Genomic DNA, 11,800 nt, shown 5'->3' on the forward strand with positions numbered 1-11,800 from the left:
AAGCTTAAATGGAAATATACCTTCCTTGGCCCCTCTTCCCCTTCCTTCTCCCTCTTCCTATACCGTCACCTATGAATCACTGATTGTATACCTCATGAGGACGACTGAGGAGTCATTGTTATATTTTTGAAGGACAATACAGGACCCTTTTAGTACTTTTTTTTAAGTCCCTAAACCAGCAGGGTGATAGGACTATTGCTGGGAAGCACTTCAGCATCCCCTTTCAAGGGGTCACAGCTTGCTGGAAGGGAGAAAGGAGGATGTAGGCTTGATGGCTTGTGGCTATTGCTTTTATTTGCGGTTTCTTGTTCACTCTACACATTTTCTGCTTCACCTATTGCTCTCCCTGGAAGACCAGTTCTGAATTATGCACAAAGATGGTACCTGCTGGTACAGACGCTCCCACAAGTCCTGGGTCATCAGGCGGAATAAGGAAAGAAAAGCCCAGCCAAACGTATCAAAACTAGTGAAACCATAATCAGGATTTGGCCCAATTCTCAAGCACACATAGTCTGGAGGACAGATCCTAGAAGTAATAATAAAAAGTAGAGCTCTTTTAACCATGCAGATTTCAAGGAAAACTTCAGTGTATGTGAGATTGTTATTGCTCAGTCACGCTGATGTCATGCTCAACATATTGAGAGTTCTGATTATAATTCAGCTCTGCATTTCATTAGATTGCAAACCAATTTTCTACTCCAGGTAGCATTGGCTGGAAAGTGGGATGGAAAGAGCAGCATTCCAACAACAAAGGAAGTAGAGAGACTGGAATAGACCCCCAGCCCAGGAAAACTCCCTCATCAGCAGTCCTCATCCCCTGAGCCTCACTGCAAAGCAGCCACATCTCCCTCCTTGCCCAAACCTGCACTCCAAAATCCATGTTTTGTTTCCCCGGTTTAACACTCACAAGCCTTTACAGAGAGGGCAGTGTCTGTCCTGCGCTATATCTGAGATCCTTCATGTTTTCAGTTCTCTTGTACATCCGTGGGGAAGAGAAAGACAGCACTTGAAGGAACTGAGACCTGACCAAGTAAGCCAATTGCAGGTTCATGCTTCATTCTCTAAAGGTATTAAATTGTCTGGCTGTTTACTGTATGTTTGTTTTCTATGTTCCTGTCTCTGCATTCCAGGAAAGCCTGGAATTTCTGCTTTCATCCCTATGACTGAACAGATACAGAAGCAGTGAGGCAGGGAAAACTTCCAAACAAGAAATATTGATAAGTGCACTTACCCAGCACCAGGACCACAGAGCAAAATATCTGAGGTGCCCCCTTTCTTAGCAAAGTGTGCTATAAAAAAGGGGAAAAAATATTAAAAACAAACCACTTTCTAGCCTGAATCCTCTATCCTTCAACATGAGTAGTGATGAGTAATCAGTGACCTGTGAGTGTATATGCACACACATACAAGTTGCTGTGTAGCAAATATGAAACGAGCACTAAAGTGAGAGAGACGGGTTTCCCACGCTCACAGTGACTGCACCAGATTGCAAGATGCCCTGTCCTCATTTATAAACATGCATGTGTGTACGCAGAAATTTCAGTCTTTAAAACAGAAATTTTTAAACATGCTATCACTTTGGCCACATCTGCATAAAGCAAAGAATTGGAGGGCACAAGCTCAAGCACAGTCCCTGGTTTTGTAATTGTTAGCACAAACTCTGGCACAGTTTTGGCTCATAGCAATTAGCCCTTTCCAGGACAGCGTACAAACAGCATTTGGGGTTTTGAGGAGGAAAAAAAGAGTATTTGGCGGTGTGGATATAGACCATGCCATATTGTTGCTCTGCTGAGCCAGATAGTAGGTCCTAACCCTGCTTAGTTGAGAAATGCAGATTTCTCCATTAGGGTGCTGGAGCTGTGCCCTTTTTCACCTCTTCCCTTATTTCTCTTACCATGAGTTACTCTGATGCCTGAGCTAGCAGCAGACTGAAAGTAATAGCTTTAGTGCTAATAGCTATTAGCTCCATTAAGATGTGGGTTTATTATCACAGATGCAAAGGAGGTCTCATGTCTTCCTGGTGCTTCTCAAACTTCAGCTGTGCTCATCAGGTAAGTCAGCATGATTCGGAGCCAGCAGGAATCTTTAGTATCTGCTGTACTGTACCATGTAAATACACCATAAAGGAATGAGTCACTATCTGGGCTACTTTCCACCCAAATTTTGTTTAGCTCCGCTCCTGCCAACTGACAAAATGTTTTTTTAAGATGATTCAGTGACTGAGCTTCAGAGAATCATAATAACATGTAGTTAAGTTGTGGTCAACAGCTTGATGTCCAAGCGAAGAAGGGTGATGAGTGGTGTTCCTCAGGGGCCGGTACTGGGACTGGTGTTGTTTAACATCTTTGTCGCTGACATGGACAAGTGGGATCGAGTGCACCCTCAGCAAGTTTGCCGACAGCACCAAGCTGTGTGGTGTGGTCAACGTGCTGGAGGGAAGGGATGCCATCCAGAGGGACCTTGACAGGCTGGAGAGGTGGGCCCATGCAAACTGCATTAAAAGTTCAACAAGGCCAAGTGCAAGGTCCTGCATGTGAGTCGGTGTAACTACAAGCACAACTACAGGCTGGGTGGAGAATGGATGGATAGCAGCCCTGAGAGAAGAACTTGGGGGTGTTGGTGGACAAGAAGCTCAACATGAGCCAGCAGTGTGCACTTGCCCAGAAAGCCAACTGTGTCCTGGGCTGCATCAAAAGAAGCATCAAGGGACGTGAAGTCTTCCCCTCTACTCTGCTCTGGTGAGACCCCACCTGCAGTACTGCATCCAGCTCTGGGGTCCCCAGTACAAGACAGACATGGAGCTGTTGGAGCAAATCCAGAGGAGGCCATGAAGATGATCTGAGGGCTGGAGCACCTCTGCTATGAGGACAGGCTGAGAGAGTTGGGGGTTGTTCAGCCTGGAGAAGAGAAGGCTCTGGGGAGACCTTATAGCACCTTCCAGTACCTAAAGGGGCCTACAGGAAAGCTGGAGAGGGGCTGTTTACAAGGGCATGGAGTGACAGGACAAGGGGGAATGGCTTTAAACTAAAAGGCAGGAGATTTACATTAGATATAAGGAAAAAATTCTTCCCTGTGAGGGTGGTGAGGCACTGGAAGAGGTTGCCCAGAGAGGTTGTGGCTGCCCCATCCCTGGAAGTATTCAAGGCCAGGCTGGATGGGGCTTTGGGCAACATGGTCTAGTGGAGGGTGCCCCTGCCCATGGCAGGGGGTTGGAACTAGATGATCTTTGAGGTCCCTTCCAACACAAACTAGTCTGTGATTCTGTGATTCTACAGTTCTCCATGTTGGAGATGGGAACTTCCCACAAAATCAGGACCAAAGCAGCCCATAAAAAAAATACAAAAAAATAATTTAATAAAAAACTGGGTATATAGTGCTACAAGTCCTAAATCCTGTAGGAAAGTAATCTATTTTTCGTTAAAGCTGTCTAGGCCCTCCTATTCCTTTTGCCATCATCGCAAATCACCCTGCACACAAGATACATGGCATAGGATGTGAACAAGATAAAGCTTATGAAGCAACACAGATTTTTAATTTCTTGAGCCCTACTTTCTCTAGGCCATTGCCTTTATCCAGCTGCAATGTTCTGCATTTAAAAAAAAAACCAACAAACAAACAAACAAAAAAACCAAAACCCCAAAACCCCCCAAAACCAATAAATCCCAAACCATAGATATTTTTCTTTCCTGTTTCTTCAGCACAGAAAATTAGGATTTTTTAGCCAAAGTTTGTCACATCCATGGTCTCTCGTGTACTACTCTAGTCACTGCCTGGTTTCTTTTGAAGTTTGCTTTCAGTTATGATTTTTACAACATTCCGTATATGTAAATGACTTTGTTCTTATGTGTGGTTTTTTGGTAGGTGCAGGAGTTTCTTGCAAAAAGTTTTTCCTCAAAAATCTTTTATACAAAGACTTTCTCCCTCTGGACTGTGAAGCTATTAAAGAAATCCTGTCTGAACAAATCTTCCACACGGAGTGGATACGAGCAGCAATCCTGTGTGGCTTTTTCATGTATTTCAACATTTCCCCTGGGAGAATGCTTTTCTCCTGTATAACTGCTGCTATGTCTGAACTCACTGGTGGAGGATTTCTTCAGCGATGAAGCTTTCTTCGTGTTTCTGGCATAGACATTGTTCACTTTCAGTGTATTTTTTTCATGTATATTGAGGCTTTTCCTTTGGCACAAGGCTTTTCCTTTCTGAATCGCATCTTGCATTTGCTGTTGCTATAAGAATGCTTTGGTGCATTTTCAGATCTCTGCTCTATGCTTCCATCATGAGCTTCAGTCAAGACATATATATGAAAGATATATATTTTATGTATCTTTTATAAGACATAAAATAAGATACATATCATGTGAAGAAGAAACCAACTTCGACTTTTAAACAAATTCTTCTATTTCAAGCTGAAGCGTAATTCACTGGGCAGCAAAATGAAGATGTACAGACTCTTCAGCATGTACTAAAAAGTAAACTTTGGGGAATTACAGCAGAGAATGAGCTAATGCGTATTTCAGTTATTGTCGTATCATTCTGGGAAACAGAGCTGGACGTTACTGGAAAATTTGGGAGTGCTGTTTCTTATAATGAAGGGAAAGGGTGCATTCCTGGATGCCTGCAAGCTGCTCTGGCAATCTGAAAGCCATTACCCGGTAGTTACTCATCAAAATATGTCATCAAAACATCAATATCATTTACAGTAGTGGTTACACATGCATGCCTAGGTGTCTATACTATCATCTAAAAAAGAATTAAGGAGGAAAGTTACCTGTATCATTAGCAAACATTTCATAGGATTCCCATGTTTTGTTAAGGAAATAAGGTATTCTGTTGAACACTGTAGAGTTCCTGATACACTTTTGTCTTAGATTGCCCTTAAAAAGCTGGAGGCCTATGAGGGCAAAGACACTCAGGCAGAAAACGGTCAGGATCATCACATTGGCAAGTTTCTTAACAGATTGGATAAGTGCCCCTACAATGATCTTGAGTCCTAGGAAGACAATATACAAAGAAAAAAAAGAATGAAAAACTGATACTTTAACTGAGCCAAAACAATCTATAGCAACCAAAGTACCAAAATTACTGGACAATATGTAGCAAATATGTTTGCAATGCAAATATAGTTTGGATGAGAGAGTAATTAATATGAGAACAATATTTTTTTTTTTTCCTCATTTGATTGACCCTGCAATTTGCAGATGTTCCTTTAATCCCTGTAAGATATTTAGGCAAGGATGAGGAACCAGAGATAATCTGGTTTTTCTTATCCGGAAAGAGTAATATGCGTAATTCAAATGAAATTTCCAACACTGACAATCTGTGATGAATCTGGAAACACTGGAAACAATAATGAATATGATGAAAAAGACCAGAAAGAGAAGATGGGGGCAACGTACTGGTTCTTAATTTGTATTTAGTCATGAGAAAAAAAAATTGGCTGACTTTATAACTAAGGGAAAAGTGAAAAAGAAAGGGTTTTCCCAGGGATGATGTAAGATCATTAACAATAAAGTCCATTCAGTCACCGGAGGTGTTTCTGTTGAACCGTAACACATAGACCAGCTAGAAGAACATTTGTAAACCTGGCATAATAAAGTGTTAACAAAATCTTTAAAAGCATAATGAAACTAAATTAAATACACAATTTTTTCTAACACTTGATTTATTCTGGTTGGGCCAGGTGGACTGAAACACTATTTGTGTCCACAAATTCAGCTATGTCTGCAACCAATGAAAGATATAGAGGGGAAAAAAGGAAAAAAAGAAAAGGAAAAGAAAAAGCAAAGGCAAAAGCCAACATTTTGATTGGAGTAAAGAATCAGTTTTAAGTAGCAGAAAATATTCAGCAAATAGAGTTTCTTACCTGGGACTACTGAAATGGTTTTTAAAGCTCTCAGAACCCTGAAAGTCCGAAGGACTGACACGCTGCCCAAGTTACTAAATGCTCCCACATACCTGTAAAGTCAGGATGTGATGTCAAGTGGTTGAATGGAGTAAACAGGGCAATTATTTTACTGTGGTCATTCTTAACTGTCAACTTCCGAGCATATTTTAAGTCTTAATAAATGACATATCAAGGATTTGTTGGCAGACTTATAAAATAGAAACCCATTTCTTGATTATTAGAGTTTCCTTATGAGGTAGTTCTTGGCTTGTGCACAGCTGCTTTTGTGTCAACATCTTAAAATATCACTTATTTAAAATATAAACAAAGATAACACTCAAAATTATTAATTTCAGGCTGGAACACTGATACTGAACCCGTTTGATTCTATCTATCTCCCTTCTGTGACTGCATCTGACCAGTATAAAGTCTTTCTAATTACTGCAAACTGAAGCTCAAATTATGATTTTTGGAGATAAAGAGCCCAAATTTAATCCAGTATCCTGGCGTGTATACACATCACTCTCTTTTTTCAAACTTACACTACCATTCACAGGATGAATATGTCTGTATTTGCCAGCCCTGCTATTACATTTCACTGATAGAAATGCATCCGTTTACGTACACTCCCCACAGACTATATCTTCCCCTGCTCAGCTCTATTCCCTCCTTGAAAGACTCATACATGGTTGTCATACAGTGAGTGACAAAACAAGGGGAAGAGTCAATGTCCTAGGTAGTTTCAGATGCAATTAGGACCCAGAGGGGTTTTTTGTACTGCAGACAGCCTTTTGCAGCACAGCGACAAGAACTTCAAATACAGCGCTCGAGCACAGGTAATCCGTATTTTATATGTTCCCGCTTACGCCATAACGATAACGCTGAAATCCAACCAGTTCCAGGGATCTCGAAGGAAAGTGAATTCGTTTAGACAGAATCCTCTTGCCAATATTTTTATCAATGATTCAAAAGTGTAAATGCCAGTGAAAGTAAATCTAAGGAAGGGAGAAAAGTGCCAAAGGAATACAGCAATATTAGCAATTAACGGAAGAGACAGAATCTCTCTATTTACTGCCTAGGCCAACAAACCAAGCCAACGCTGCAGAGAAGCAATGCAAAGATTGCCATTCATTTCAGTGTATTCTGTCAGTATCTGACTCATATGGAGTCTGAAATAGTATTTAACTGCAATCTGAGCATGGGTATTAACGTGGACGCCTGTGACATGGGTTTTTGGCATTCAACAATTTTTTTCAAGCTCTTTCACGTGAGTCCTCATAATTTAAGAAACACAAAACTCCCAGCTACTTGCTAAAATAAAGATCAAAATTTGTTTCTGCCGCTGGTTTCAAGTGGCCAAGTGAATGTGTGATATCCTGTGTATTATTTACTTTGAGTATGCAGCATCCATTTCTGTGCAAAATGTTTAAAACACTTAAAGAATTACAAGAGTACAGGATTTTCAATTTAAGATGGCAATTATTCTTATTAATGGAAAATTATCAGTAAAAGCTCTTCTGACATATTGAGTGCACTTATCATTTCAGCAAGAGAGCGATCTCCCTGCAGAATTCAAAAGGCATTCATTTGGTAGTCAGCAAATGCACTAAGAAATTATATGGCTGTATCGCTTCCCTTTTCATTTGGAAAGCAGTATTCTGCAATTATTATTGAAATGCATTTGAACAGTAGTTTTGATGCCAACAGCAGATACAACTCTTATCTAACCTTTATGCCCTCATAATTAGGGAAGTATCCCAGCATCTTCTGGAGATATATGTATATTAATACCATGCAGAGTCTTGTTCCTGCTTGCATGAGGATTTGTCATACCCAACTGTTTCAGTGTCATGTAACATGAGATAGTCAGAAACAATTTTAGAGCTATTTTTAAAGCCAAGTATTTTGGAATCTTTTCCTCTGCATTAAGCGTTAGAATTATCAGGGTTCGTATTCTAACATTTTTATGCCAAACTGAAAAGTGAGAGCTGAAAAATTCTTTAAAATAAAAACCCCACAAAACATGGGATTATCCAGCTTAAATGTGACTACAAAGGCATGGATTTATTGTGATTTAACATTGCAAGTGTTGGCAGCACTAAAGATAAGAGCTTTACTTTCTAGCAGCGTCCTGCAGGCCAGGAGCTTCTGACAGAACATTTTATTACAGCAAAACTCAGCATTTCAATATCATTAAAAAGAATTTTAAAAGACAGCAGCTCTTGATGTGCTTCATCAACATCAGCAGCAATGGGAAATGCATCTGGATAAAGAGCAAATAATTACTGAGTAACTTCAGAAAGTGGGATAACACACTAGAGCAGTAGGACAGACATGAAACTAGTTCAACAGCGGAATTTAATCTACACTTATTGTCTCCTATAACACCACAATTATTGTAGATATTGAGTTTAAAGACAAAAATACTCCCTCAAAGCAAAAAAAAAAAGTTACAAAGTCCTAGCACAAGCAACTTTCTTTCTAAATGCCCCATAAACTGTCTTGAGTGAAGGCTGCAAGACAAGTCTCAATAATTCAATATAACTACAGAATTAAAAAACCATACGTACCCACAGATACTTACTCAATATACCTGTTCCACAAAGGAGATGAAGAATTCTTAGAGGACTCAGTCAGAGCCATGAATACACAATTAGTTATAATAGTGCACATGATAAACAAAGTGAATAACGTAAGTCATGGGAGTGAAGGCAAAGAATATGATATTGATTCAGAAATACAACTAGATTTTCTATCAGTCATAGTTGTAGTATCTGGGTTTGCATTTAAAGCACATGTAAGAACAGCATGCACATCTATTTGGTGATATTGAGTCATATTAGATGACAACACACTAATGTTGTAATTCATGCCATCTGGACTTCTATACGGGCTAGAGATCTGCTGCTCCCAGAATTGCAAACTTGATAAAAAGATCCTCAACCACTCAAAGCATGGGAGGAAGGATGGATTTTTAGTTTCATTTTATAGCATAAAAGTTAAAAACTTGCCCATGGTCATATAGATGAAGCCCAAACCTGACTCTGAATTGGCAGAGCTGCGCTCTTCTGAAGGGACAGTGTGAAGTCTCCCAGGATACTTGCGGGTGTCTCAAAGGACTCTAGATGCCCATGTTTAGCCACCTCTTGGGGCTGCCCAGCTGCTCTCTGGGACCTACTGACTACAGGGTATGAAGGAAAACTTGGGCATCTAGCTCGTGTGTAGACACCTAAGCTCAAGCACCTGGCCCTGGAGCTGAATCTCATGCCTTGTGTCATACCACATGTTTTAGCAATCCAGTAGGTAGATGTGCATGGGAAAGACATCTAACCTTTCCATCATTCACCCTCTCCATCCCCACAAAAACTCTGGCTTTAGCTCTAGGCATGGTCAAACTGTCACAAACCCAGGAGCTGGACCAGTAGTGTTGAAATGCCAATATCAGCCAAATTGTTGCCCAGGGAAAGCCTCAGATGAGAAGCATCCCTCCTCCCGGGATGTCTGCTACGACAACATCTTCAGACCCATTGCAGCTAACTCAGCACCACGCACCCAGGAGATGGCTGGAAACCTAAAATCCGCCCAGGGATACCGCAGACTCTGCACTTGGCCTGATTCAGCCGCAAGTGACAGTCTTATTGCTCTGGTTTCATTCCTCAGTGCCAAACCGGAGCAATAGACTAGTGATTCCTGTTCCCTAAATTTGATGTATGAGGTGGGATCGATATTACCTTTATATTCCAAAAGCATTGCCTGCAATGGCATCCCTGAAAATTTTCACTTTCATATCCCAAACATATTTTTTTTGATCTGATTTCCTAAAAAAACTAAGTTTGCATAATTTTTCTTTCTGTGTGTTTTCATATGCGTGCTTGTCTGTCTCAGCCTTTTTTTTTTTTTTTTTTTTTTGTTAAAATTGGCCAATGGTTGATCAGCTTTGGCACATGAGTTCAATTTAATTCCTACAGTTTGGGTAAACAGAAGATGAGAAAGAAGATAGAGACCTTATTAGTCTTCTCACTGAGAAAGTCTTCAGCATTAGATGCTTGTTTATGAGACACCAGATAATTGATCATTCGCAAAATAAATCTGTAGAAAATCAGGCTTCAATACCCCCAGTAGTCACAAAACTATTTATTTCTAACTAGCACGAGAGCACCAAGACAATAATAATTTCTAAGTTGATTCATAATTAGAAGTCATCTGGAGTGAGGAAAAGATTGGATTCATTCAACAGTCTAAAATATAAAAGCACAGGATTACATAGGTTTTTGTTATAAAAGAGAGCAAATGGAGTCAACGAAAGGATATGAATGTACTAAAACTTTAATTGCTGTTCTTCGGATTGGATGGAAAGGACTGAAGATCCATAAGGCACGTGTAGCAGTAAATCTGAAGATTGTTTTCTGTTTGTTTAGCACTATGAAAATCTTTAAAAAAAATAAAGAAACATGAAGTAAAGTTTTCAGAAAGTTGAACAGAGAACATGTTTTTGTACTGTATCCTCTTGTATCACTGATGAGCAAGAACTTGATTTTAACTTTAGTCTGTTTGTTTAAATGGGAAGACTCTTTGTAATACTTTACTATCCTTTCATCATAAATTGATGAAAGAGTTAATACCCATTAATTGTCAAGCTGCAAATAATCCTCAGTATGAACTTCTTTTTTAAACCTCAGGACTTGCAAAGAGTTGTGCACAGAACTGATCTTGCTTATGACTATTATCTCCAAACAAATTTAACCTCTCATTGAGTCATGATATACAGACGTGGAGGGAAGAATTGCAGCCTTCTTCACTACTTTCTATTGTTGATAGTGATCCTCTAGCTCTAAGACTGTAGAAATTAGCTCAAAGTATTAACCATTTCTCAAGCAATAAGCATAATTTCCAATGGATTAGTTCCCATTTCTCTGTTCTTTATTGAAAATCATATTCTTCAATACTTCTGACTAAAAGATAGAGCTTGAATAAGTAGGTTTTAAGCATTCATTAGTAAATGTTTTAAAATAATTTTTACACTTAGATGATAATTTATTATACATGTAAGCGAAGCATAAGCATTGAGACAGAGAGGTACACAGTGTTTCGTGGAATTTAGGAAAATTTATAAAATTATTATTTCTTGTAGATCTGACTCAAAACCCCCTTTTCTTCCTTTAACCATTTTATTTCTTCTGCTTCCATTCTGATTCAAATGTTAATCAAATTCATATTATTTAATTCCTATAATTCAAAATTAAGCTCTTGTTAAGAAGATTACAGCATTTCATTCAGCTGTGCCAACCGCCTGCATTATTATAACCTAGAAAGGGATGGTAGTTTTTCCAAAGGGATGTAAGCAAAATTGTTAGATAGATCATTCACATAAACACTTCTTAGCAACACAATAAAACAAATTAAAATCCCAGCATCTTGGTTGGCTCTAACCTTACGATCTTTGTAGTACGGATCGAGATCCTCCAGTGGTTCCCCAATGAGCTCTGGAGGGGGATTTCCATAGAGAGCTGGTAACTTCTGGAAAGCCTTTAGGTCAAGCTGAGGACGTGGTTTCTCCTCAGGTTTCTGGTCTATAGTATTTCTTCGGCAATTCCTCTTGGCAGCAATTCTCTTTTCGATAGCAGCCAAGGATTCATAAGTGAACTTACGGAAGTTGTTGGTACCAAGTAGTAAGAACTCAGCCATTGTTCATTCTTCTTTTCCTGTCACTAATTCTGTCCAAATAATAGAAACAAGTAGAGAGGAAGTCAAGTAACTCCAAAACGGGTAAGTTATGAAAATTAAACAATTCATTAACTCATTGCCCATGCATGGCTAATAACATAACATTTCTGAGCCATCACCTTCTAAAAAAAAAAAAAAAAAAAAGATCAATATCTTTGCCTGTTCCGTATTTTTTTTAAAGTATGTGTATCT

At 39.4% G+C, this 11,800-nt stretch overlaps 1 protein-coding gene across 1 annotated transcript in view; it reads right to left on the minus strand.

Annotated features, from left to right (window-relative positions):
- The window catches only part of LOC104632752 (sodium channel protein type 5 subunit alpha-like), a 35,860-nt gene extending 24,291 nt beyond the window's left edge, over window positions 1-11,569 (minus strand). The window contains exons 1-8 of the mRNA XM_075747046.1: window positions 11,315-11,569; window positions 10,196-10,314; window positions 8,469-8,576; window positions 6,751-6,879; window positions 5,864-5,955; window positions 4,769-4,990; window positions 1,232-1,289; window positions 385-526 (exon numbers count right to left, since the gene is read on the minus strand). Coding sequence (XP_075603161.1) covers window positions 385-526; window positions 1,232-1,289; window positions 4,769-4,990; window positions 5,864-5,955; window positions 6,751-6,879; window positions 8,469-8,576; window positions 10,196-10,314; window positions 11,315-11,569 — 1,125 coding nt within the window. The remainder of the gene's footprint in view (window positions 1-384; window positions 527-1,231; window positions 1,290-4,768; window positions 4,991-5,863; window positions 5,956-6,750; window positions 6,880-8,468; window positions 8,577-10,195; window positions 10,315-11,314) is intronic.
- Between the last annotated feature and the right edge of the window lie 231 nt (window positions 11,570-11,800).

This window comes from Balearica regulorum, chromosome 2 (assembly GCF_011004875.1).
Source record: "Balearica regulorum gibbericeps isolate bBalReg1 chromosome 2, bBalReg1.pri, whole genome shotgun sequence".
Taxonomy (NCBI): domain Eukaryota; kingdom Metazoa; phylum Chordata; class Aves; order Gruiformes; family Gruidae; genus Balearica; species Balearica regulorum.